This window comes from Phoca vitulina, unplaced genomic scaffold (assembly GCF_004348235.1).
Source record: "Phoca vitulina isolate PV1807 unplaced genomic scaffold, GSC_HSeal_1.0 scaffold55, whole genome shotgun sequence".
In the NCBI taxonomy this organism is placed as follows: domain Eukaryota; kingdom Metazoa; phylum Chordata; class Mammalia; order Carnivora; family Phocidae; genus Phoca; species Phoca vitulina.
In genome coordinates this window covers 6,104,241-6,131,885 of record NW_022589758.1, presented here as the reverse complement: position 1 = coordinate 6,131,885, position 27,645 = coordinate 6,104,241, and the positions used below count along the sequence as shown (strand labels likewise).

Here is a 27,645-nt window from a genome sequence, read left to right as displayed (position 1 = left end):
ACCCACAGGGAAACGCTATATTTTTTAATAACTCTGATCAAAAACGTAAAACTTCCTGTTAGTGCTGATCAAATCAAGTAAATCCATTTTTAAAGATTTTATTCATTTATTTAACAGAGACAGCAAGAGAAGGAACACAAGCAGGGGGAGTGGGAGAGGGAGAAGCAGGCTTCCCGCCAAGCAGGGAGCTCGATGCGGGGCTCGATCCCAGGACCCCAGGATCATGACCTGAGCTGAAAGCAGACGCTTAACAACTGAGCCACCCAGGCGCCCAAGTAAATCCAATTTTTAAATGCTGTTGGATTTTACAGGGACCAAAGCTGCTCCCATCCATCTTTCTTCTCACCCTCTTCCCTGGTGCCCCCAGGATAATTGTTGCAAGACACGAATGAACTGTTTCCATCAGCAGGGATTGTAATAAAGGATATAATTTGTACTAATGGTCTTAGGAGGGAATTCCTTTGCCCAGTAGGGCCTGTGAAGGCCACATAAAGGCAGAGGGAATATGTATGCCTTCCCTGGAGTGGCCTGTTGAGGAGGTGACCTGGCCAAGTAAGCTTTCTCACTCCAGGTCCCCAGGGCAATGCATTATCTTTGCCTCTGTTGCAGATTCGCACCATGGTTTCACTGCACTGTCATCCAGGAAAGTGGCATTGGGGCAGTTTGTTCCATAAAGGATGTTATAAAACCCTTAACAGTACTACTAATGCATTTAGTCACAGTCCTGCCTAAGGAAACAAATTGTGCCTATTGATGCTGTCAAACACCAATAAGAATTTTATTGATTCTCTATTTTTGAAGAAGAATTTTTAAAACTACTACAGATTGCTACAGCTTTTAACAAAGCTGCCCAAATGACAATAATATTTATTCTGTATTTATCATTTTCTAGCTTTGTTCTTACTGCTCTGTATTGTTGTAGCGCGAACCAAGGTGTCTACAGTGTGGAAAGGAAGACTTTGTCCTTGTCACATGTGGCACAGCTTACTAGAGCAGGGTTTCTCAACCTTAGCACTACTGACTTTTAGGGTTGGAAGATTCGTTATGTGTGTGTGTGGGGGGAGGGGAGCGGCCTGTGTCCACTGTGAGATGTTAGCATCCCTGGCCTCAACCCACTAGATGCCAGTAGCATCCCCCTCCACCCTAGTTGTGACAACCCCAAATGTCTTCAGACATGGCCAACTGTCGCTTGGGGTCACAATTACCTCTGGTTGAGAACCTCTGTATTAGAGTATAAGGTTTGTGTAGCATGCTGTTTTTAAAAGCAGTGGTCATTTATGCGTTGGTTTTGAGTCAGCTTTAATAGAAATGTGTGTAGTGACCTTTAAGTGTGACACTTTGGCTTATTTAAAATAATGTGGTGAATCCAAAACTGGATTGCTCTGATGGGTTAGCATGCTTAAATAGCAACAGTATGTTGTTGTTCTCTGTTCGCGGTTTTTGCAGATGAAAGGCAACATGCACGATTTAAAAATACGTACAGGGGCGCCTGGGTGGCTCAGTCGTTAAGCGACTGCCTTTGGCTCAGGTCATGATCCCAGGGTCCTGGGATCGAGCCCCACATCGGGCTCCCTGCTCCGCGGGAAGCCTGCTTCTCCCTCTCCCACTCCCCCTGCTTATGTTCCCTCTCTCACTGTGTCTCTCTCTGTCAAATAAATAAATAAAATCTTTAAAATACGTACATCATCAGTTTTTCTCTTCCTGCAGTGAAAAACAAGGAAAGAAACAGTGACAGCCACCATAGGCAAGGCAGCTGTGCTTCGATATAACTGTAGTGCACAAAAGGGTGTTTCTTATGTGTTGTTTTGAATGGCAGGGGCTTTTTCTGTGAAACAGCCAAAGAGAAGCCTTTACATGTCCATATGCCTTGCGACTTCACTTCTCTGAAGGCCTTGTTTTACTTTACAAAAATCTTGCCCATGGGGTGCCTGGGTGGCTCAGTCGTTAAGCGTCTGCCTTCCGCTCAGGTCATGATCCCAGGGTCCTCGATCCAGTCCCACATCAGGCTCCCTGCTCAGCGGGAAGCCTGCTTCTCCCCCTCCCACTCCCCCTGCTTCTGTTCCCTCTTTCGCTGTGGCTCTCTCTGTCAAATAAATAAAATTTTTAAAAAAAAATCTTGCCCAGAAACAAATACCAAGATTTACATTTTACTTTTTCTCTTGTCACTATCACATCTGTTATCTGTTTTCTTTTTTAAGATTTATTTATTTTATTTTTTAATTTTATTTTGTTATGTTAATCACCATACATTGCATCATTAGTTTTTGATGTAGTGTTTCATGATTCATTGTTTGCGTATAACACCCAGTGCTCCCTTCAGTACGTGCCCTCCTTAATACCCATCACCAGGCTAACCCATCCCCCCACCCCCCTCCCCTCTAGAACCCTCAGTTTGTTTCTCAGAGTCCATAGTCTCTCATGGTTCGTCTCCCCCTCCAATTTTCCCCCCTTCATTTTACCCTTCCTACTATCTTCTTCTTCTTCTTTTTTTTTTTTTTTAACATATAATGTATTCTTTGTTTCAGAGGTACTGGTCTGTGATTCATCAGTCTTACACAATCCACAGCGCTCACCATAGCACATACCTTCCCCAATGTCCATCACCCAGCCACCCCATCCCTCCCACCCCCCACCGCTCCAGGAACCCTCAGTTTGTTTCCTGAGATTAAGAATTCCTCGTATCAGTGAGATCATATGATACGTGTCTTTCTCTGATTGACTTATTTCGCTTAGCATAATACCCTCTAGTTCCATCCACATTGTTGCAAATGGCAAGATTTCGGTGTTTTGTTTTTTTTTTTGATGGCTGTGTAATATTCCATTGTGTGTGTGTGTGTGTGTGTGTGTGTGTGTGTGTGTGTATATACACACACACCACATCTTCTTTATCCATTCATCTGTTGATGGACATTTTGGCTCTTTCCATAGTTTGGCTATTGTGGACATTGCTGCTATAAACACTGGGGTGCACGTACCCCTTCGGATCCCTACATTTGTATCTTTGGGGTAAATACCCAGTAGTGCAATTGCTGGGTCATACGGTAGCTCTATTTTCAACTTTTTGAGGAACCTCCATACTGTTTTCCAGAGTGGCTGCACCAGCTTGCATTCCCACCAACAGTGTAGGAGGGTTCCCCTTTCTCCACATCCCGGACAACATCTGTCGTTTCCTGACTTGTTAATTTTAGCCATTCTGACTGGTGTGAGGTGGTATCTCATTGATGTTTTGATTTGGATTTCCCTGATGCTGAGCGATGTTGAGCACCTTTTCATGTGTCTGTTGGCCATTTGGATGTCGTCTTTGGAAAAATATCTGTTCATGTCTTCTGCCCATTTCTTGATTGGATTATTTGTTCTTTGGGTGTTGAGTTTGATAAGTTCTTTATAGATTTTGGATACTAGCCCTTTATCTGATATGTCATTTGCAAATATCTTCTCCCATTCTGTCGGTTGTCTTTTGGTTTTGTTGACTGTTTCCTTTGCTGTGCAAAAGCTTTTTATCTTGATGAAGTCCCAATAGTTGATTTTTGCCCTTGCTTCCCTTGCCTTTGGCGATGTTTCTAGGAAGAAGTTGCTGCTGCTGAAGTCGAAGAGGTTGCTGCCTGTGTTCTCCTCTAGGATTTTGATGGACTCCTGTCTCACATTTAGGTCTTTCATCCATTTTGAGTCTATTTTTGTGTGTGGTGTAAGGAAATGGTCCAGTTTCATTCTTCTGCATGTGGCTGTTTTCAAAATAAGCTTTTGGGGCGCCTGGGTGGCTCAGTTGTTAAGCGTCTGTCTGCCTTCGGCTCAGGTCATGATCTCAGTGTCCTGGGATTGAATCCCGCATCAGGCTCCTTGCTCAGCGGGAAGCCTGCTTCTCCCTCTCCCACTCCCCCTGCTTGTGTTCCCTCTCTCATTGTCCCTCTCTTTGTCAAATAAATAAATAAATAAAATCTTAAAAACAAAAAACAAAATAAGGTTTTGACCACTGGCAGCAATAAGTAGAACTTTAAGATTCGTGTACCTTTTGTTTTTTCCAAAGAGGTACTGGGGGGCGGTTGGAGGGGGATGAGGTGTAGGGTAAATTTAATCAACAAGCTGGAGATATCTGCTGTTTAAAAAGACAAATCAGATTGCTCTGAATGACGCTGAGTGAGGGCACACATTTTGCTCTGCTCCTGTGGTTTAAGAACAATGTATTTGAGCCAGGAAGCTGTTTCTGCCTCAAGGTCTCAAAATGTCCTTGAAAACTGTCCTTGTTTAAGAATTCTATTGTGGCTGAGCTGTGAATGTCAGATGCCAGGCTTGTATATTGGGATGGGGGTGGAGCAACCTTGTTGGGTGTGCTTTTTATTTTTTATTTTATTTTTTTTTAAGGAAACCTTATTTATTTGTTTCCTTGCTTATTTATTTATTTATTTATTTATTTATTTATTTATAAAGATTTATTTGTCAGAGAGCACAAGCGGGGGAGTGGCAGGGAGAGGAGAAGCAGGCTCCCCGCCGAGCAGGGAGCCCAATGTGGGGCTGGAGCCCAATGTGGGGCTCGATCCCAGGACCCTGGGATCATGACCTGAGCCGAGGGCAGACGCTTAACTGACTGAGCCACCCAGGCGCCCCTTGGTGTGCTTTTTAGGGAATAAAGGAACAGGGGGTTATAACTTTGAAAAATCTTTTTTTTTTTTTTTTGAAGATTTATTCATTTGAAGGGGAGAGTAGGGCAGAGGGAGAAGGAGAGAGAGTCACAAGCAGACTTCACACTGAGCATAGAGCCCGTTGTGGGGCTCAGTCTCACGACTCTGAGATCATGACCTGAACCAAAACCAAGAGTCAGACACTTAATTGACTGCACCACCCAAGCTCCCCGACTTCGAATATTCTTAATATGTCTCTAAATTGTTTGTAATACAAAGGTTTTGTAATACACAGTCTTTTCCCTAGCCTCTTTATTTCCCCTTTGTATTTTGTTTTAAAATTCAGGAATCTTTTTCGAACTGCAGGTCTGACAACCACACTGATGACTTGGATTGGGTTTCCAAAGCCCTGTCAGCGGTCCCTCAAAGTGCTGGTGTAACTGGGGACTTCTCTGATGTGGGGTTGTACTACCATGAACTGAAACTGGGAATAGAGGGGCTTGGAGCAGGGAGGGTTCACTTTGAATGGTTGAAATGTACAGCTGTGGTCGAAGTTCAGGTCTAGTGCCCAGTGAGACAGCAGAGGGGGAGCAGGCAGCCTAGGAACAAGGGGCTGTCCACAGGGAGAGTGTCTGAAGGCTCCTGCCAACTCTGTAATGTGAGGATGGAGGGATCTTAAGTACCTATGAGCATGTCATTGTGTGGAAACACTGAGGAAACAAGGACAAAATAAGGGGCTCAGGACAAGGAGCTCTCTGGCCTGCCTAGCTCATGCTTAAGGGCATGAGCTCTTCCCACCATGGGGACTCTGGGACTTAATGAGCAGCTAGGTTGGGAGTGGCATGAGGATTGGCCAGAGGGCCTCCAGTGATGCTCTGGGATCCTTGACACATCTTTCACTTTCATGGTCATCAAACATACACACCACCCTGAAGAGAACATCAAGTGACAGTACTAATAATGGAATGTCACAGTTAATGTCTCTTTACTAGCTATTACCTGCTGGATTCTGTCCACAGTTTCAAAGAGATGTTTGTAAATCTCTTATACTTTGTTGCTGACAAAGCAAGTAAGAATCATCCTTTTCCCCTGTATTTAGCCCTTTTAACAGATGTTCAAGGCCTTTCTGAATCTTATCTCAGGATGATGGTGAGTTGGGGGCTTGCATTTTCACACATAACCCTCACTGTAAACAACCACTTGTCCTGGTGTGCAACCCCAAAATCTGCCCCTGCCACACCCCTGAAGGACAGTCCTGGGTGATTTAGGCTTAGAAATATCGATGCCTAACATTTATCTGAGCAATACACACATGTGTGCACACACACACTTATTCACTCACTCAAAGCCTCCCCACCTCTTTTTCTCTCCCTCCCTCTTTCCCCTTCCCCCTCTCCTCCTCCCTCTCCCTCTCCATTGATGCTCCTTGATCTCAGTGGGTTTGGAACCAGGCCCATCTGGCTCCTGAGCTCTTGCTTCCAGACACTGTACCCAGCTGCCTTCTCCATACTTTCTGGGGATGGGAGGGCTATTCAAGGGTCATTCGGTCTGCAAATCAGAGGCTTACCCCTTGCTTGGATACCTGCATCAAGTGAGACTCTGGATACTCAAACCAAAGCCCCATGTGTCAGAGCCTCCCCACCTGTAAAGGACCTTGAGACCAACTTCAGACACCTGGCCTTGTGTGCCCTGTCCATGGTAGAAACCTCTATATTTGCTCTGCTTTCCGTGTTCACTCCCTTTTCTGGTGCCAGCTCCTACTTCTCTGGTTTTTTTGTGATCACGCTTGACAGGATGGGTGGAGTCCAAATTCCTGTGACTGCAAACAATTCTTTGATGACTAGAGACACACATGGGGGAGTGGGCATGGATGTGGACGAGAGGTGATTGTCTGGCCACCACATGGCACAGAAGGCCGGGAAGGTGGATTTCAGCATGGAACCAACCCCGTTGCTTGGTGAGCCTTGTGCTTAGCTATGAAGGGTGGCAGAATATGCCACCCAAAATATGCCTCTTTTACATAAGGATTATTTTGTAAGGGAAGTCTATGTTTATTAAAAAAATATTTTTTGCAGTAGGGGGCGCCTGGGTGGCTCAGTCGGTTGAGCAACTGACTCTTGGTTTTGGCTCAGGTCATGATCTCATGAGTTGTGGGATAGAGCCCTGTATCAGCAGGGAGTCTGCTTGAAGATTCTCTCCCTCTGCCCCTCCCCCCTCTAAAATAAGTAAATCTAAAAAATTTTTTGCAGTAGAAAGGGGGCCTATACCAGGAAGAGAGCTATTACCAGAGCAAACTTTTTCACCTGAGAGACACACTTGCACAGCAGGGCAACTTTTGTTTAACTAATATTTCCTCCTCTCACCTTCCATGAATTGCATCCCCCCAACAACATCTTTCTTCTGTCTCTAGCTGAAGATGGTTTTTAAACTTCTCTTTGTATTACAGGGGGTCCAGGCCAAGAACTCAGGATGGTAGAGGGAAAATTATGTAGGTTTCATTTAAGTAGCAAATCATTTTGTGACTAGAGTATGCTGAGCATATTGGGTCCTTTTCAAATGATATATATTTATATTAAATTTATTGTGGAAACACAGGAATCCAGGTAACTCCTGCCTCCCAGATCAAGAGCCAGGGTGGGAGATAAGTTTGTGCATCACAGTGCTCCATAATTAATCAAGTTGAATTTTTTAGCTGTTTGTTGTCTTCTTTTAGGCACCTTTGAATTTGTTCCTCTCACTTTCTAAGTGAATTATCAGCAAGGCAGAACAAGTCTTAGAATGGAAACTGTGACTTCTTAGGAAGTTGTGGGGGTTTCCTGGGGGAATTTTGTGGGGCTCTTGGGAAGACTGAAATGTGGAGGTTATGATTACATGGCCCAGGCTTGGGCCCAGTGAGTGTCTGCCACAACTTGTTTGGTCTGTGTTCTCATATATCACCAGGGGCATGGGGCCAACTGTGACTACTCCTGCTGCCAGGTGTTTTCACAAGAGCCCATATAACCCTGAAGTAGGTAGTGATGTTCCTGCTTTTAGAAGAGCAGCTGGAAGCTCTGAGATATGAAGAGATTTTACTCAAGGTCCTTTGACTGGGGTACTTTTGGGCAGGCCGCATGGATGGAACCAAGAAGAAGCCCCCCGGGGCCATGCTTTACACATGAATAGGGAAGTGATCAACAGAGACAGTTTTCCTGGTGGCTGTAGAAAAGAGCCAAGCCATTTGGACATTGGTAGCTGGGATCTGGTGTGTGTGGAAACAGGTAAAGTTTAATAATGAACCTGAAAGAGGATGATTTTCAAGGCAGGGTTCAGAACCAAGGAGCTGGCTTGTTAGACCTCCTTATCTCCTGAAACATGAGGCATTTTTGAAGAGCCCTGCAGCTTGAGTCACCCTCCCTGGGCCTTTGCAAGTGACTTCCGTTTCCACACTGGCCCTGGTGAGGCGTACGTACCTCTTGTCTCCCATGCTGCCCTTAAGAGTCTGAGTCCGCACACTTCTTCACAGGGTCACAGTGAGAATGTGGTTGCCTGGGATATTCAGGGTTAGTCATGGCAGCCTGGGGGCACTAACGACATATGGCAGGTCACCCAGCACTAAATTTTGCCTTTTCAGTTTGTTATCATAGTTGTTGTAGTGTTACAAATAGGTATCATACAGGGGCGCCTAGGTGGCTCAGTCGTTAAGCATCTGCCTTCGGCTCAGGTCATGATCCCAGGGTCCTGGGATCAAGCCCCACATCGGGGTCCCTGCTCCATGGGAAGCCTGCTTCTCCCTCTCCTGCTTCCCCTGCTTGTGTTCCCTCTCTCACTGTGTCTCTATCAAATAAATAAATAAAATCTTAAAAAAAAAAAAAACAAATAGGTATCATACACAAAATGCATACATTTGAAGTGTACCATCAGGTGATTTTTTTGACAAGTGTGTACATTGCCTTCACCCAAGCCCCCCTCATGAGCATAGTAGTCCTCCAACAGTCAGGGCCTTGGCGGGCAGGGGCAAGAGTTCCTGAGGTGCCCAGTGGGTCGGCCATTGGAGGCCTGGTGCAAGCTGAAGACATCGCTGATTTGAAAGCAGGGTTTAAAGATAAGGAGGGGGGATCAGGGGCTAGTTCTAGACTATAGTAGTAGTAGCCATTGTGGTGGTGGTAAGGGTGATAATAACGATTGATACTGACGAATATGAATGCAGTCTGAGAGCTTAATATGTCCTAAGCACTTGTATTTACATTCTTATTTAAGGACCACATCTAAACCAATAATGATGATGATGGTGATATCATTAGCTAATATTTATTATGTGCTTTTAATATGTGCTAAGAGCTTTACATATATTCTACTTCAGACTTCACATTACTCTGCAGCACAGGTACTACTATTATCCCTGTTTAACAGATGAGAAAACTAAGGCTTAGAAGCTTCCTTAGTAGTCACACTGTCAGTGTGTGCTGAGCAGGGATTTGAGTGAGCCCATTTTCTTATGCTCCTTTGTGCATCCCAATAAGAATAGCTCCCAGTTTCTGGACATCTAGATTCCTAGGGCAGTATTCTTTCCTTTAGGTGGCCTTCCTTTTCATCAGTCCTGAGTTGGTGCCTGTCAGCTTGGGAGTCAGCCAGACTGGCCTCAAATCCAGGCTTTGCTACATAGCACCTGTGACTTTGGACAGATTTCTTAACTTTGAGTCTGTTTCTTCATCTGTGAAATAAAGGTACCTTCCACCTCCTAGGATTATTGTGAGCATTAAATAACATTTGGAGAGTATAATGCCTGGCAGGAAATAGGTGCTTAATAAATGGTACCTTTAGAAAAAAACAGTCTGGCTCATGAATATGTGTACAGTTCACGAAACTGGGCACAGTTGCATTTTATAATGTGACACATTTTCACTTGATTCTGGGGAGCTTACTGGAGTTGCTGGGGTGGTATTCTTGGGACAGCTGATTATGTGTATGTGAGTATAATTAGGAAATTTACTGTTGAAGTAGTGAAGAACAGCGTCAGCATCATACAGCCTTCACAATTAATGTTTGTGAAATGTCATCTATGTATTCTTTTTCTGGTAAGAAATTACTTACGCTGTTAAAGACAGGATCTCATTTCTACTTATTTACCAGAAGGGGCATGTGTCTACGTGTGTAGATACAAATGATGATTGGTAACTAATACTCTTGGCAGAAGATGAGAAATCATCTATCTATATATCTATATCTATATCTATATATCTATATAATATAATTTTTATGGAAGAAGAAAGCTTGCCCTGGTTTTAGCCTGGTGCTATTGCATGCACGCACTCTATCTAATTGCCCCATTAGGAAAGATAGCAGGATTGGTTTTCAGAAGACTTCAGTAGTGGAAAAAGAAGAGCACTGAACAGGAACAGGCTGGCTGGAATGGCTAACAAGGAATAGTTCAATTTGTTGAGCTCCCACTATGTGCTGGGCACTGTGAAGCAGTGCCTGTGATCTTCCCTTTAACTCTCATTGTGAGTAAGATAGGGACTACTATTATCGCCATTGTTTAGAAGAGGGATCTGAAAGCACTTGCTACAGGACTTCACCCTTCTGCCTTCTTCCAGTAACCCTCTGCAGAGAATTTTGTGGCATATTGGTGATGATTATGTGCCAGGTTCCAGGATGAGGAGGAGATTCCTTCTCATCATTCAACCTTAATGTCAAAGTGCTCTGCTCTTTATGTTTGTTTGAACTTCACCCAGTTCTACACTTAAAAAAAAACAACTGTTCATTCTCTCTGTTGTGCAATTCTTGTTTAAGAAAATCATTTAAGAGGGGCACCTGGGTGGCTCAGTTGGTTAAGCCTCTGCCTTCAGCTCAGGTCATGAAGTCGGGGTCCTGGGATTGAGCCCTATGTTGGGCTCCCTGCTCAGCGGGGAGTTTGCTTCTCCTTCTCCCTCTGCTCATCCCCCACCCCTGCTCATGCTCTCTCTCTCTCTCTCTCTCATAAATAAAATCTTTTTTAAAAAAGAATCATTTAGGGAATACTCTTATCACGTCTGCATTTTTCTGGAAAATGTAATTCATTTAGCTATTTTAAAGGAAACCTATAGGAATTTAGTGAGCGTATTTTATAAAAACATAACAACAGCATAGATTTGTGTACATTCTTATGTCATTCCCTATTTCTCCACTTCTTTCTTTTCAAGGATGTTTTAGTATCTGTATGCATTTTTAAAAATTTATTTTGATACCTGGATGTTTATACCTTCATCCTAGTAAGTCAGTTGCTGTTGAACATAAAAGCTAGTTCCAGCCCTGCCTCCTTCAAAAGTATAAATTATGACATCATCCTTGAAAAAGAGATATGTTGAAAGTAGTGACCTGGGTGGTAATAGTGACTTTTTCTCACCATTGAAAATAGAATTTAAACCAGTTCAGAAGATTGTAGCATTTGAGAAATGGATTGGATCAGTGGTTCTTAAAGTGAGGTCCCCAAACCAGTAGCATTAGCATCACCTGGGAACTTGTTACAACTGCAGATTCCCAGGCCCGGCCAGCCCTACTGAATCAGAAACTCTGGAGGTGGGGCCCAGCAATTTGTTTTTCACAAGCCTTCTAGGGGATTCTTCTGATGTGTGCTAAAGCTTGAGAATCACTGGATTAGTGTTTGCCCCAAAATTGTCCGGCAAGTTATTAAGGTATGGGGAGAAGTGGTATCTTTCTAAGACACAAATTGCAGTTGAAGCCACCCAGTTCTGCTCTTATCAGAGACAGAAAATGGAATTAATGGCCACCAAAGGGTCTCTATAACCCTTGATTCTCCTGAGGTTAGCTCCTCCCTAGGTATTTGTTTCTAAAATAAATATCCCAAATAAATATCAGAAGCTCATGTGTTAACCAAAGAAATAGAACTCAGTAACCAAAAGAGATTAAAAGCAATTCAGATCTTTACAGGAGATTAGCAAAGTGTCAGAGGATTAAATTCTAACCTGCAGCTCTTTGCCTATTCCTCTGGCTCCCAGTATTACACACATACATACCATACCTTCCAGGAGTTTCTTGAAACCCTTCCTGTGTTCAGCTCCCAGGCAGAATTGTACCCAGAGGCAGCCTTAACATGGCTTCTGACTCCCATGTCCACCTCTTACTTCCTTTTTTCTTTTGTTCCCTCATACAAAAGGTTTGCTTCCCTTTACAGTGTCTGTTAATCAAAGCTGATTCACTTCTTACAGTCCTGAAACCCTTTTTACCTACATTCTCCATTTGTATAACAAAAGCCCAAGAATTCATCCAGCATATCCGATGGGCAGATGAAGGAAGCGAAGAGGATAAAGATAGTTCTTTTTCTGGTGGAGGAAAGGGACCAACCCCCCCCCATCTCTGCCGCCTGCTCGCTTGTTCACTCACAGCAAGTAGAGGGTTGAATTGGGCCCCTGAGAGCTCTTTCACCCGAAATTCCATGATTTGGGATCTCGAAAGTGCCGATCATACATTATTAAATTTACTTTATGGGGATTTTTTTGTGCATTGTACACTGGTATGATTAAGCCCTGATTTTAACAGTGTAAGGGTTGATTTTTTATTCTCAGAATGCCTTTAATGGATATGGATTTCATTTTGGAGAAAAATCAGGTTGCCAGACAAGAATCTTCTTCAACTCTTAGTGCTGTTGGTTTTCATTACAGTCCACTGCATTAAAGCAGTCATCCTGAAGTATGGATGGATGCTGACAGGACCTACTGAGAATTGAGATTTAGTTCCACATTGAAAGAAATTTAAATAGAAAGTTTAGTGACCCTATGGGATTATAATTGTTTTTGAGATTTTAATTGAAAAATATAAGGCAGAGATATGTCATGCTTTCTGGACAAAAACAGTACCCTCATGCAAAGATGAAAAAGGTTCTAGATTCTATCAACTGATTTTCAGTTTAGACGGGTAGGATTGAAGTTCAATGAGATTTGAGGATTTAACTATTATTTTCTAGCATATTTTTGCATACACCATTATCCCTTCCTGGAACTTTCACCTTCCTGCCCTTCATTGATCTGAATCTGATCCTACAGCAGAGCCTAGGAAAAAATCACAGTGGATTGAGGGTCAGAGAGGTAATGAGAATCTTCCCACTTAATATGACATTGGGTGTGTCACTGACTTTTTGAGTCTCCATTTCTTTAATCTCAAAATATAATCCCCCCTAAAAATAATAGCCACTAGTATTTAATGAGCATTTATCATAATGGAAAGTTTTTCATATACATCACTTCATGTAATCATAACTGTTGATCATAACACATTTACCATTTATTGGTATTTTTTTTTTTTTTTAAAGATTTTATTTATTTATTTGAGAGAGAGAGAATGAGAGACAGAGAGCATGAGAGGGAGGAGGGTCAGAGGGAGAAGCAGACTCCCTGCCGAGCAGGGAGCCCGATGCGGGACTCGATCCCGGGACTCCAGGATCATGACCTGAGCCGAAGGCAGTTGCTTAACCAACTGAGCCACCCAGGCGCCCTTTTTTTTTTTTTTAAAGATTTTATTTCATTTATTGGTATTTTTTCTACCCTCTCCCTTTTTGAACAAATAGCAGATATATTTCATTTTCTTTCAATTACAAACATTCATTTTTGCTCCCCAGTTTTATAAAATATAACAAAGATCTTGAGATTGTGTGGCAGATACTTCACAAAAATGTGTGTGTGTATATATATATACATATATATACACATATGTATGATTTTTACGTAGTCAGATGAACTACATTTATTCTCATTGTATGGAAAATGCTTTGTTGGAACCAGATATATCATTTGGATGTTTGAGAGGAAAAAGTAAAAGCAGTAACTTGGGAGACTTGGATGAAGGCCACAGATGAGATTAATTAGGCTCTGGATTTTATTTTATTTTTTTTAAAGATTTTATTTATTTTGAGAGAAAGAACACGAGCGGTGGGAGGGGCAGAGGGAGAGAGAGAAGCAGACTCCCTGCTGAGTGGAGAGCCCGATGCAGGGCTCAATCCCAGGACCCTGGAATCATGACCTGAGGCCAAGGCAGTTGCTTAACCAACTGAGCCACCCAGGCGCCCCGGTTATAGATTTTAAATCTCGTTGTGGAGCCCTCCATAAGATGGTTTTATTTTCTTTCTGCAAAATTGTATTATTGCAATATAATTCACATAACAGTTACCATTTTGAAGGGTAAACTTTGGTGGGTTTTAGTACATTCACAATGTTGTACAACCATCATTACACTGGAACATTTATTTCCATCACCCCTAAAAGAAATCCTGTACCCATTAACAGCCCATCATTCCCTTCATTCCTTTTTTTATAACTGAATAATATTTCATTATATGGACATAACATGTTTTATTTATCCATTCAATAGTTGATGGACATTTGGGTTGTTTACACTTTGTGGCTATTATGAATAATGCTGCTATGAACATTCATGTACAGTTTCTCCTCCTCTTTTATACTTACCAGCACTTTATTGAGGGGTCTGCTCCCTGGGAACTAAGAGTGAGGGGAAACGTATGTGATCTAGGAAAGGAAGGAAAGGAAATAAAAGGTGATGCGTCATCAAGCTAACCAAGGCCTTGCAGCCGAACACAGCTTGTGATGCTTGGATCCACAGGCCATGTCCAGGGAGGTTATGAATCCCAGTGACTCAGAGCAGTCGCTGGTAGGAACAAGGGCAAACAATTCATCCATTGTTGCCTTCCTGTCTCAGTCAGAGTGCATGCCACAGGGCCTTAACCGCTTTGTCTTCTGGGTCATGTTTCCTGGCCTCTGCAGGATTGGCCTAGTCAATGTCAAGGTGCTATTGTTGTTCCTTTTCAGCTGATGCCGTGTATGGGGGCTCTTCTGTCGGAGTCAGTGGCAGGAGCTGCTTCCAGGGCATGTTGAGTGAGGGAACTACATGAGCCATCACTAAATTCTGCCTGAGAAGCATGCCAGGTGGCTGAGGTCCTGGGTTGGTGAGCCCATGAGGCTGAGGAGTCTAGGGTGGTGCATAATCTGGGTCCCATACACTGAGCGATCAGAAACGGTTGCTTGTTTGCTTTTGGTTGATCGGTGGACTGGTTTTCTGGTTATATTGCTGTGAAACAAACTACACCAAGACTGAGCAGTTTATAATGTTGTCTTCTTTGTCAGGGTTCTGTGTGTTGCCTGGGGTTGACTGGGTGGTTCACTTGATGTCTTTACTGAGGGGCAGCTGAAGGGCTGAGACGGCAAACTCAGAGGCTGCAGTTGGTGGTAGCTTTTGGCTCTGCTGGTTGGAGCCTTCCCTGAGACCCGCTGTTTAACTTGGCCTTCTCATAGCGTGGGGATGTATTATAAGAGGGTGAGTTCCCAGAGCTAGCGTTCCATATCCCTTTTAAGTATGGGAAATTGACGTTTCTCAAATAAGTGGGTCTGGTCATACAGAGGCCACAGGAGTGATGTCCTTGTCCTGATGCTGTCATAGGATCGTAGGAAATGTGTGTCTTAATATCCCCTCCAGGCCTGGCACACAGTAGGTGCTTGTGAACTCAGAGAGCATTTATTAAGTGCTTAATATGTACAGAATACTATGCTAGGCCCTAGGGGCTATGGAAGAAATGGGACATGGGCCTTTCCCTTAAGAAGCTTATATTGGGTTGCCTGGCTAGCTCAGTCGGTAGAACATGCAACTCTTGATCTCGGGGTTTTAAGTTCAAGCCCCACATTCGGTGTAGAGAGTACTTAAAAATAAAATCTAAAAAAAAAAAGAAAAAATAAGCTTATATCCTGACAGATGGACTGGAAAGGGGGACGGTTGGAGGGTAGAGCTTCCTGTGCTTGAGGACCATGAATGAGAGAGGGATCCCAATTCGAATTAAAGAAGGAAAAGGACTGAGAGAGGCGGACCACTGATGGAATTTAGAGGGAAGATTCATTTTAGCCTTGTGGGGGAGCATGGGGAGCAGTGGGAAAAGCTGCTTTCCTTTCTTTACCTTTGTACTCCTTGTCCCAACTCCAGCAGTATAACAGGTACAAAGATGCTTCAAGATGTTACTTGTTTATATAGATATTACTGATAAAAAGGTTTAAATGTTCTACAAATGGGGAAGTTTCGGTCAGTGGGACATAATATTCATGGCCTATTCATTCAGTAAGTATTTAAGTACCATGTGCAAGGTGCTGGAGATTCGCAGATAAGAGCTTAGAGGGCAATGGGGCAAATGAACAGGCCCAGACCATAGCACGTGGAGCAGTAACAACCGTGGCAAAGGGAAATGCTGTGTGTGGGGAGGAGAGGGGGGTGCAGGTGGTCGATCATCTCTTTGCATTCCTTCCATCCCACTTTGTGAGCCCCACATTTTTCTGGGTTCTGGACATCCACAGAGGAGCCACAGGCAGGGCCATGTACTATAGAGTCAGCACAATCTACAACAGTGGTTCTCAAGATGTGGGCTCTGGACCAACAGCATCAGCCTCACCTGGGAACTTGTTAGAAAGGCAGATTCTCTGGCTCACCTCAGGCCCACTCTGTTACGAGCTCTGGGGGTGCCATCCAGCAGTAAGAGTTCACAAGCCCTCCAGATGGTTCTGATGCATGCTCCAGTGGGAGGAGTAATGGGCCAGACATTTCTAAGTCCTGCTGCATGTTAGAATCATGTGGGAGCTTTTAAAGCACTGCCACCCCATTTACACCTGAGATGTTAGGTCAGCCTCTGGGAGGGAGATGCATGCATCTGTCATTTTAAAAGCTCCCAAGGTGATTCCAGTGTGTAGCCATAGTTGAGAACCACTGGTCTTGATGCACTTAGACAGATGACAGCACAAATGAGTCACCATGGAGGTGAAATGTGTCCATGCCTGCCAGTCCACAGAGGGGAGGGCGCCCCACAGAAGGGCGCTGGCTGGCACTGAACTTCTTATTTGATAAGCTCTTCATTTCTTTTCCCTTTCTTTTTTCTGGACACTGACTCAGTTGCAGTGATATGAGTGTGATTGGGAAAGTTACTTTAAAATTCATTTAATACAATTAATTTTTAAAAGTTGAACACAGCTGGCTTCCCCTAAAAACTTTGTATTTTCATAATGGTTATTACCAGTACCATGAATAATTGACTGATACCAGCTCATTAATATTCTAGTGGGAGAGTGTTCAGGCTAATAAAATTCATTTTAAAATTAGTTTTTAAAAATGTGTTGCTACAGCCCAAGGATAACAGAAAGTTACTCCAAGCAAGAGCACATCAGTGAAGTATGAAATTTTATGCTGCTTTGTTAACATAAAATAGTTGTTTAGCCACTCAGTATCCCTGTTTCATTCTCATTTCCATGGTATGAGTTGCCCAGGAAAAGGCCTCCGTTTCGGTGGTGCACGTTACCTGAATGCTATTGTCCTGGGAAGCATTACTGCATCAGGAATGGGGCAGGCTTGGCTCTGACATGTGTACGGCTTGTCCTTCTCCTGGGTGGGACACCTCCAGGAAGGTGTCCTCTGCTCCCTCTATGTATTTGGTTCTCCTCCAGGGCTTCACCCCTGAACCATATTTTTTTTAAATTAAACTTCCTATTTTGAGGTCATTGTAGATTCACATGCAGTTATAAGTGATACTACAGAGAGATCCCATGTACCCTTTACCCGGTTTCCCCCAACAGCACCAGCTTGCAGCACTATAGTACACTGTCCCAACCAGAGTAGTGACACTGGTACAGTCAAGATAGAGGACATTTCCATTACCACAAGGATCCATGCTGCCCTTCTATAGCCACCCACTTCCCTTCCCCCTGACAAGCACGGATCTATTCTCCATCTCTTCTCATGGGGTTCAAAGATAAAATTGGGTCTCTGGTTTAATAAAACACAAGGATACGCATAAAGTATGAGGTATAATGGACAAAGGATGATTGATTGGGTAGGAAAACTAAATACTTTAGGATTTCAGGCCATACAGAAAGAAGGCTACCTTTAGGAACCAAATTGAGCATTAACCCTTAAGTATACTGGGTCTTTAGAGGAAGTCTCTTAGTATTGTTAATGTTCATGTATTATTTACCCTGGCTGTATTAATCATGGTCTACCTCCATTCCTCTGGCTGTGTTGTACTAGTGGTAATAACTGGTTAAGTCCATGGCCCCTAACAAATAGGGGTGGTCTGGTTTGTGCTCTCCCCTGGGATAAGCCCTGTGCTTCTCAGCAGGGGCTCCTAGAGGATCATGGAAAGTCACAAGATGGAAGTTGGAGATATGAGTTAATTACTTGGCTTCTCTTCAAACAGATGTTCTAGAAACAATTGCTTGACAATTCTTGTAATCAGGAGAGGCTGACGCTGTGTGGAGGAATGAGGCCCTACCTCAGCCTTACTCACCTAGCAAAACTCAACCCTGATTGAACTCTGAGATCTTCCTTATCCACATGCATCCCAGAGCAGCTGAGTGTTAAGGAAGAGAGTCACAAGAGGGAGCTGCCAGAGCTCTCTTTCTCTTTCAGTCCAGTATGGTAGCCACCAGCCTCATGTGGCTGGTGAGTGTCTGAAATGTGGCCAGTGTGCTGAGGAACTGAACTTTTAATTGCATTTAATTTTTTTAAGTTTATTTATTTATTTTAGTAATCTCTACACCCAGTGTGAGACTCAAACTCACAACCCATGCAATCAAGAGTCGCATGCTCTTCCGACTGAGCCAGCCAGGCACCCTTAATTGCATTTAATTTTGATTTTCTTAAATTGAAGTAGCCGCACGTGGCTTGTGGCTGTGTGTGACAGTACAGAGACTCCAAGTTACCCATGTTAGACTGTTTGAGTTGCTTCACCCTCCTTAGTGAGGCCAAAGCAGAACTGCTTTTCATGGTTGTTCCCAACATTCTTTGGCTAACACCCTTTCCCACCCAGCATCAGCCTCTCTAAAACATTTCCAAACCATCAGTTTGAAGAGGAAGCAAATATTTACTCTGTCTGGGCAGTGGCCATATCTGTGGCCAGCCAGCAAGTGCGTGGCTCATAGTAGTGCTTACTTGATCCCTCTCTAATGAGTTAGACTTAGACCTCTCCCCATCTTTGCAGGCTTATTCCTGGGACAAGGATGGGATTTGTTCCTTATGTGTGATACTGGGTCACAGCTTTTCGTTCATAGGCACTAAGATCAAGCTGTTACATTTTTTCCTTTGCAGGAGAGCAGTAATTAAGAGTGTGGGTCCTGGAGTTACGTTCTTGGGGTAGGATCTGGCTTCTCCACTTTCTGATGGTGTGACGTCAGACAAGTTAATTAACCTCTATGTGCCTCCCTTTCTGCACCTATGAGGATCGAAATAGTCCCTGCATCATAAGGTGATTGAGTCAAGTAAATCCAAGAAGTGCATTAGATCCATAGTAACTGGGTGACCTCCTAGTATGATGAAGCACGTGATGACTATGAGCATGATAATGAAGATTTTCTGGAAAGGAAATGATTTGTAGTTGTGACTCTTACAAGTGCCCACAAGGGGGCAGCCCAAAATAATGCATATCCCTGGAACAGAGCAACTTGTGTTTGTAAAGCCTCTGGGTAATGTGGCCAGTTCCAAATGTGGTTGGCCCTTTTCCCTCAGTTTTTTTCTTCTGTTTGAAGAACACTTTCAGTGGTTCTCAGGCTGTACCTCAGATAGAGGGCTGGCCCATTAACATCTGAAGGGTGGCATGGGCAATACAGAGTAAGGTTCGGGTCCTGCTGGGATGGACAGGTTGATATGGGTGCTGACACAAGCAAACATCCGTTCAGGGGTGCTAAGCTTCTTTTTGTAACTTTTCACACAGAAGAAATTCTAATTAGTCAAACTTTTGAGGTAGACACTAGAGCCTGAAAGTGTTTAGAGAAAAGAAAAACCTGGTTTTGTCTCCCTTCCACCGACTACATGCCTGCCTTTGAGCATTGTGTGTTCACTTTAGGGGCACTGTTGGGGGGCAGTGCCCCGAGCTGGGGTGACCCAGACATACATAAGCCACCCTTGCCTCAGTAGCCTCTCCCTCCTCCCAGGGAGACTGAATCAGAGGAGAATTCTGCAGCCAAGCAGAATGAAATTAGACTTCTGCTAACTGTGTGGGAGCACAGAGCATTATAGGTTCTGGGGAACTGTGGGGTCTTGAAGGTGGGTGGGGTTTAAATAGGTGTTGGGGTGTGGGAGAAGGGGTATCTTGAGCTGGAAGGTGTGTGGAAGAAAGGGGCAGTGCTGATGTCAAGTTGGGAAGAGAGTTTCAGGTCAGACTGTGGGGAGCCAGCAATGATGAGCTAAGAAGTGGGCCTTCAAATTCTTGATGATGTTTATGTTGTTGGTAGTATCATAGTTAAGAGTTAACTAAAAACAAACATGGATAATGGCATTTATAGTCCAGGTTGATTTCTAGTACTTCAGTCTTGAGCTTTAATATCCCTGATATGTAATCCAAGATGCAAAATCAGATGCCCATGGGGAGTTGTGACAATCCAGTGTTTATCACATCCATCCCTATCTGCATTCCTGCTGCCTATACCGAGTCCATGTCTCTGGTCTCTCTCTTGGACAGTCACAGGAACCTCCCCAAAAGGGGTGCAGGTAACTGTGGCAGCAAGGCACACAATGATGTCAACATGTGACACTACCAGAAAGGAGGGCCTGGGCACCATGACAGTGAGTCTGGTTGTAGTAACACAGAAGCTGATTTCTCCAAGACGTGCTTGAACGTTATGTAAGTAATGCTCATTAATGATTGATTGTGACTGAGTGCAGTAAATTATTTCTAATCCTAAAATTACCATGAAGCTCATTTGATCTTTCATTCAGAAAGCCCTTTATGGTCCTGTAGAGGGTGGGTGGAGATGCAGAGCTCCTGGGGTGTTTCCTGGACATTTATGGAGGAAACTGCCATCTGTTCCATTTTGTTTGTTGTAGATATTTAAATGACAAACAGGAATATGTTATATTTCTTTTTTTTGATTCTAAAATACTAAGATTGACATTGGAGCAAATTTAGCAGAACCAGAATCAAACTTGAGTGTTGTATTTCTCAGTGCTTACCCAAGGAGCTTGTATGTGTCCCTCAGCAGTTGGCTCCCTTCAGAAAGTAGAATGTTGACTATCTGTGTAATAATTGTGTCCATTTTTGTGCTTTTTCTCTCCCCTGGGAGCCAGGCTTGGGGAGGCCTGGTGGGCTTTTTTGCACCCTGCCAGGCCTCCCTGGCATTTTCTGACCCTCTCCAGGTCCAGTCCTGGGGACAGAGGGAAAGGGCGTGGTTCTCCAGGATTGGCATTGGGGCCACTACAGCACAGCTTGGTGGGTGAATGTGGAAGCTGTGGCTGCCACCCCTCAGCTCTCAAGGCCTGGCCGTATGTGTGTGTGTGTGTGTGTGTGTGTGTGTGTGTGTGTGGTGGGAAATGGTGTATTGGGCCTCCATGGATAAAGTGATGGCGATGGATGATGTGTGTGGCCAGACCCAGGGTGCGGGACCAGTGGCCCCTGACACTCAGCAGGTAAGGAAAGAGGGAAGAATTATTTTAACATGTTTTGTTTTTTATAGGTATGGATGGATTTTTAAGATCTGATGAGAGACAAAGACTAGCTAAAGAAAGACGAGAAGAAAGAGAAAAATGTCTTGGTAAGTTGTGCCCTTTGGCTGTTTAGGTCCAAGGGAATAGAGATGTGGTGGTGCCTTTTCTGAACACCCTTAGAAATTGATGACTGAATGGGGAGAGAGCTAGGACAATTGCTAGATGAACATGAAGCACTGGGAAGCAAATTGACACTTTGGCTGGCATGTTCACAATTGTTATTTAATTCTCAGAACAGTTCATTTACTCACTTAGCAAACATTGAACCTCTGCTATGTTCTAGATACTCTGCTAGAGACTGTGGGTAAGATGGTGAAGAACAAGAAACAGTCAGTGCCCCCACCTCCTCAGGCATCCACTATGTGCAATCACTCAGGCTCTTTCCCGGGCATCTAGAAGGGCCATCCTCAGAACTGAGAAAATTAGCATTTAAGACATTTTCTGTGTTAGGATGGGAAACCCAGTTGAGAAAGGCTCTCTTGGCTCTTGCAAACTATAGACAGATTAGTACGATGTGTTCCCCACAAGGTACTGTGGGGTAGGTAACTAGTGGTTTCCCCACTAAATTGACACAAGTGAGCTTTCAGGTTCTTCTTGATTGGCTCCTGCCAGTTGGTCACATATTGTTTTCCCCAGGGAACCCTTCCCTGACACCACCAGGTAGATAGTCCTTAGAAAATGTCTTGAGGGGAATATCATGAGTTTGCACCCTTGCCTAGCTCAGTGTCTTCCACTTTTTTTTTTTTTTTTTTTTTTTTTTTTTTAGGAAAAATGCTCTTTATTTAAATAAATGACTTAGAAGTCATTTCTTGATCTAGTGTGTGGCTTAGCCACCATGACAGCTCTGACTTGGTGGTAGCAGCAGGAGTTGTGGCTGCTGTGTGCAGGGGCTGTTACCATGTACTTCCCATGCTTGGTCTCATCTAATCTTCACCACACTGTGAGTTTGCAGACATGATGGTCCCCACTTCACAGAAGAGGAAATCAAGGCAGAGAGATGATGTGGTTAGCATGCCCAGAGTCACCCATCTAGTGGCAGAGATGCCAGAACCTTTCATCTCAATCACTGTAGCCTAGAATCCCACTGGGCTCTTCTTTGGTCTCACTCTTGCTTCTGCATTTTGGTTAATCCAAACCGCATGGGGTGCTCTCATAATGACACCTCCCTTCTGCTTTCCTTCCCTCAGCTGCCCGGGAGCAGCAGATCTTGGAGAAACAGAAAAGAGCGAAGCTCCAGTATGAAAAGCAAATTGAGGAGCGATGGCGGAAACTGGAAGAGCAGCGACAGCGGGAGGACCAGAAGAGGGCAGCTGTGGAAGAGAAGAGGAAGCAGAAGCTCCGGGAGGAGGAGGTAAGGTCCCAGGTTCACAGCAGTCTGCCTTCAAATACAAACATGCTAGTATATTTAAATTTTAATGCAATCTCTTGCTTTAATCATCCTTTCTCTACATTACCTTTTAAAAAAGAAACAGAATGTTGTTACCACTGTAGAGTCCTTTATTACTAAACTTTGAAAATATATTTAGAAAGGATATTTGGGGTATAGATTTTCTTAACAAGTATATTTTAAGGATGTAATCAAAGCCTTGTATCAGGTGATGATCATTTTTTATTCATAAGGTGTAATGACTCATCATTTAGTATAAATAATATAGAGGTTTATTAATCACCGGCTCTATAGGATTCAGAGACATTTGTATAGATTTGGTATCTTTTTTAAATCTCTGTATAGTTTATGACTATACATCTTTTACCCTTTCCTCTTTTTTAAATGAAAAAAACGTGAACATGTGCACATGTGTACATACACACACATCCACAATTAGACCCATCTTTGTCCACAAAGCACTCGTTTAAATGGTGATTGCTTTGTTCCTCTTGGCAAATGAGGGTCATTGCCAGGGTCTTAGCTCCAGTTCACCATTGCTGGCTGTGGGCCTGACAACTGCATGGATTCATCTGCTCCCTGTGCAAATCCCAGCTCTACTACTGGGCTGTTGGTAGCCAGGAATAAGTCACCTAGCTCCTCATAACCCTCTAACTCAGTCTCTTCAGCCCAAAGCAGAGGTGGTCACAGGAATTAAAGGAAGTGACTTCTGTAAAAGTTCCAGCAAAGCACCTTGCACAGAGTAGTGTTCAGAAATGTTAGATTCCCTTCAGTGACTTCAGTTGAATCTTTAATGGTTGCACTTCAGCATAATTTTCTGTTTGCTTTGTGTGCTTCCTTTCACCCCTAACATGGATGATAATGGGGTATGGGGGATGCTGCCTGACCTTTGTCTCTACAAATACAAACTGAGCTTGCTTCCTTCTTCTCCCCAGACACAACACGGCAGGGCTGAGAGTCTGGGCCTCCTGTGGTTGTGTAGCAACACGAGGAAACAGCAGCCTTCCTCTGCCACCACTCCCACCTTCAGGGCCCCCAGAGTCCCAGGTGGAGGTTAGGGACTTTCCACACACCTGCCAGCCTGTTAACTACATCAGTGTCAGCAGTCTGCTAGTGCTGAGACCTGTTTGGCATTCTTGTGGGTGAACTTTGGAGAGGATGGATAGGTCTATAGTGCGGGGGCCCCTTTCCAAAGGAAAACCTTGCATTTGCCCTCATGTTTCCCTGGAAATCTTTGACAGGGCTACTGACTGCTTGGCACATGGCTACGTAGATTCTCCAATCTTTTCTCGTTCTTCTTGTCATGTTCTGTCTCTGTCAACCAGAGAGAAGCCTCTGCAGGAATGGTTCATTCCACTGTAGCCAGTTTTGCTTCTGTAGCTTATTGGAAATTGTTTGGGTTGCCCTCCAAGGCCTACCTCTCTGGGGCTGATACTAGGAGCTCATAAAAGACCTGTTGACTCCACACCTCCCTCCTAGCCCTGTCCTGGTTCCATGTCCTTAGAGTTGCCATGATGTTGCTTTTGGTAACTCCTCACATCTGTGTGGGTGAGCCCCAGACTGGAAATGGAATTTGGTGAAGCCAACTCCACGTTCCTCATGCTAAACAGATAACCAGGAAAGGCCTCTGTCAAAGAGTAGCTTCATCTCCTACTTCTCAAAATCTTATTGCTTGATACCTAACAAAACCCACCAGGCTGAGTGTAAAAAGGAGAAATTTCTAAACTCACCTAAACAAAAACTTCACTAAACTGAGAGCTAGCTGGTCTCAGAGGGCATTGGCTGGCATGGGGTCGTGGTGACAGTGTGGCCTCCTGGCCAGATGTAGACATCTGTTTGTAAAGAGAAAGACCTTCTGCAGAGCCCGACTGAGAACCCCTTGGGGGCTTGTTCCCACACTGTTTTCCCAAGAACACATGTAGTAAGGGCAGTGGAAAAGGCACAGCCAGCTCTCCATTCCTGCCAGAGATGGCTGTCTGGGTCATCAGCAGTGCCTAGGCTGTGCCCTGCTGGAGGCCTTTTATACTCCTTGACCAGCTCCGTGAGTCATCTTGGTCTTGGTTCTTCTCTGAGTTCATCCAGGCAGATCCAGAGCTAAAGGGATCAAGGGTGAGGTCCCCTCATTCCTTCCACTAAGCTGTACCCAATAGAGGACATTCTAAGGACAAGAATCTGCCTTGCCCTTTTCCCATCCTCTATTGATCATCTGATGATACTCAGGAGAACGAGAATTTGGCAGGAATTTTGGTATGCGGTATGCAGCTCTAACATTTATTAATACTGTTCTTCTGGTGTGATTGAACTTTCTCGCATGCTCTCTCATGCTCACCCTTTCCTCTAACCAGTGGTTCTCACAGTGAGTTCCAGGACCAGCCGCATCCACGTAGCCTGGGAACTTGTCAGAAATGCAGATTCTTAGCAGGTACCACCCCAGACCTGTAGAATCAGAAACTCTGCATGTGGGGCCAGCAATTGGTGTTTTAACAAGCCCTCCAGGGGATTCTGATGCAAATTCACTCAAGTTTGAGAATCACTGCTTTAAACTGTCCTGTTAATAATTTTCCTTTACCAATTTGGATTCAGTTAGTATTGGTTAAGGACTTACTATGCTAGTCATTGTGTCATAGACTTGAGTGCTCTGATGATACAGGTAATGTCATCCCCATTTTATTAAAGATTTTATTAAAGAGGGAAAGAGAAAGAATCTCAAGCAGACACTACACTTAACACTGAGCACAGAGCCCGATACAGGGCTCAGTCCCACTACCCTGAGATCATGACCTGAACTGAAGCCGAAACCGGGAGTCATTTAACCAACTGAGCCACCCAGGTGCCCTCATCCCCATTCGATCAAATGAAGTAACAGAAAAATTCCCTTCCCGCCTCCCTCTCCCCCCCCCCGCCCCAACACACACACAAAGGGTAATAGGGACTTATATAGGACTAACCTCTAACAAGAGTGAAGTAGACCTGTTTTGTTTTGTTTTGTTTTAAGATTTTATTTATTTGAGGTGGGGGAGAGAGAGAGAGAGAGCACAAGCAGGGGGAGGGGCAGAGGGAGAAACAGAGTACCTCCTGAGGACCCAGGACCCTGAGATCATGACCTGAGCCAAAGCCAAGCGCTTAACCGACTGAGCCACCCAGGTGCCCCTGGACCAGTTTTGTTTTTGACATGTTTGAATCACCCCATTCTGATGATTTGGGGTTCCATAAGTCTCCTTACTGTAGAGCTTGGTTACCACCTATTTTTCATCATCTCTGCAAAAGCAGGTGACACAGAGTGATTGTGTCCTCTCTCAGGGATAGCTTCATTTTCATAAGCCTGCTTATGATTCAGAGGAATGTATCTCTAACAGTGGAATTTGGAGCAGCTCAGTGGGTTGGAGGTAGATGGTAGAAGTTTTGTTTTTGTTTTTGGCTTTTTTTTAGGGTAACTGAACAGTCCAGTGGTAGGTCTGGATTTGGGTGAGCATTCCCTTATAATTATACCCCTATATAGCTGCTCAATGGTAAGTTTGGCTGGCAAGTCTTGTCATTGGTCTCCTAATAAATGAAGGACTGTCTTGTGAGGTCCTTTTGGCATGTAGGAAATCTCCTATAACCTACTCAATACTAAATTCACTCTGAGGTAAAAGGTTTCAACACTTAAATTACATCATTGGTTAAATACTTTATGTTAAATCCATATAATTAAATACCTTTCAGCCCCAGTCTCAAGCGACTGTACTTCAAGTATCGAATAGTCAAAAAGTTCTAGTCCCTCCAAACTGCCAAGTTTTCTTGGGTAGGCCCCGGGGGTTGGCTGTTAGAATTTAATGGGCCAGGGTCATGAGGACAGGACTTTGCTAGGAAATGCACACTCATGATTGTAGAGTCTCAGCCAGAAACTAGTGCAAATAAAAATCTGAGATTTACAGGAGGAAAAAAAAAGTCCCCTTTCTACTCAGAGGTCCCTGGAGAGGCCATCTCTTAGCAAAGTGCTGTTCAGAGAAAAATTATGCAGAGGAAGCCGAGATGCTCATCCCATCCCTCTAGTATAGACAAAAGGGATAGATGCAGATACCTCCTAAGTGACCTTTCTGTGTTTCTAGTAAGTAAAATAAAGGAGCCTTTCCCTGATTCTTAAGTCATGGTTACACAGTTGGTGCTGCCCTAAATTAATTTTGCTTACTTTTTATTCAAGCCATGAGAAAATAGTTATCTTTTTGTTTTGGAGTTGGGCTAGGATGACCCCATCTCCTAGAGCACCTCAGGGTTGGGTTTTATGAAGGCAGAAGGGCATCAGCATGTACCTGTTTACCTTGCTTCAGGCCTTGTCCAGTAGAGGCAGGGAGAGGATTTGGTATTTGCAATGTCATTGGGGTGGCAGGGAATGGAAAATTAAAAGAGCTTCACTCCAGTGCCAAGGAAATATTTGCCAGCATTCAGACCCAACTTTATGAAAATAACACTTTGGTTAACACAGGAGAGTGCTTTTAATAAATACTCTGGTAAGGGAGAAGCCTGGTTGTTGTTGTGTTTTCTTCTGGCTAAAAACTGTTTAGTTCCTCCTCCCCTACCCCCCATCTAACTCTTGGGAATGTATAGATGCTTTATTTTATGGCCAGGAGGTTCTCTACTGTTGTCTCTTTTAAAATTTGAAATATGCAGCATTATCCCCAGAATACTATGTAGCAGGAAAATGTTACAAGGTAGAAAACAATTGATTTCCCTTTAAGAAGTTCTAAGATGAAAATGAGGCTTGGTAAAATAGATCTCAAAGCCATGTATTACCCCAAAAAGTTATGCTTAGGGCTATAAAAATTTAAATTATATTTTAATTTAAATTTTCTCAAATCAGAATGCTTTATGCTTTTCTACTAGAGAGAATGCCCTTGGTTCCAGAGCACAATTCCAGTTCTATTCAATGAGGCAAAATGGTACTTGAGACAGGCCTGAAAGAGTTAATGCTTGTCTGGCATTATTCTTAAACTAATCAAGGCCTGGCTGCGGCAGCAGCCTGCCCCCTGGGGCTCGGAGCCAGCGCAAGCTGCATTGTTTACTCTCCACCCACTAAGATCTCGCTAGTGTGGTGGAGAGCACGTGTGCCTGGGTTTTGGATGCTGAGCACCGACAGCCCCATTTGGTGACTCACCCTGAGCACTGGAGCACAGT

At 43.9% G+C, this 27,645-nt stretch overlaps 1 protein-coding gene across 7 annotated transcripts in view; it reads left to right on the top strand.

Annotated features, from left to right (window-relative positions):
• MAP7D2 (MAP7 domain containing 2) overlaps positions 1-27,645 on the top strand; it is a 110,631-nt gene that overhangs the window by 31,523 nt on the left and 51,463 nt on the right. For all 7 annotated transcript variants that reach the window (XM_032389536.1, XM_032389533.1, XM_032389538.1 and 4 more), the window contains exons 2-3: positions 21,074-21,151; positions 22,292-22,455. In XM_032389536.1, the coding sequence (XP_032245427.1) occupies positions 21,074-21,151; positions 22,292-22,455 (242 nt within the window). The remainder of the gene's footprint in view (positions 1-21,073; positions 21,152-22,291; positions 22,456-27,645) is intronic.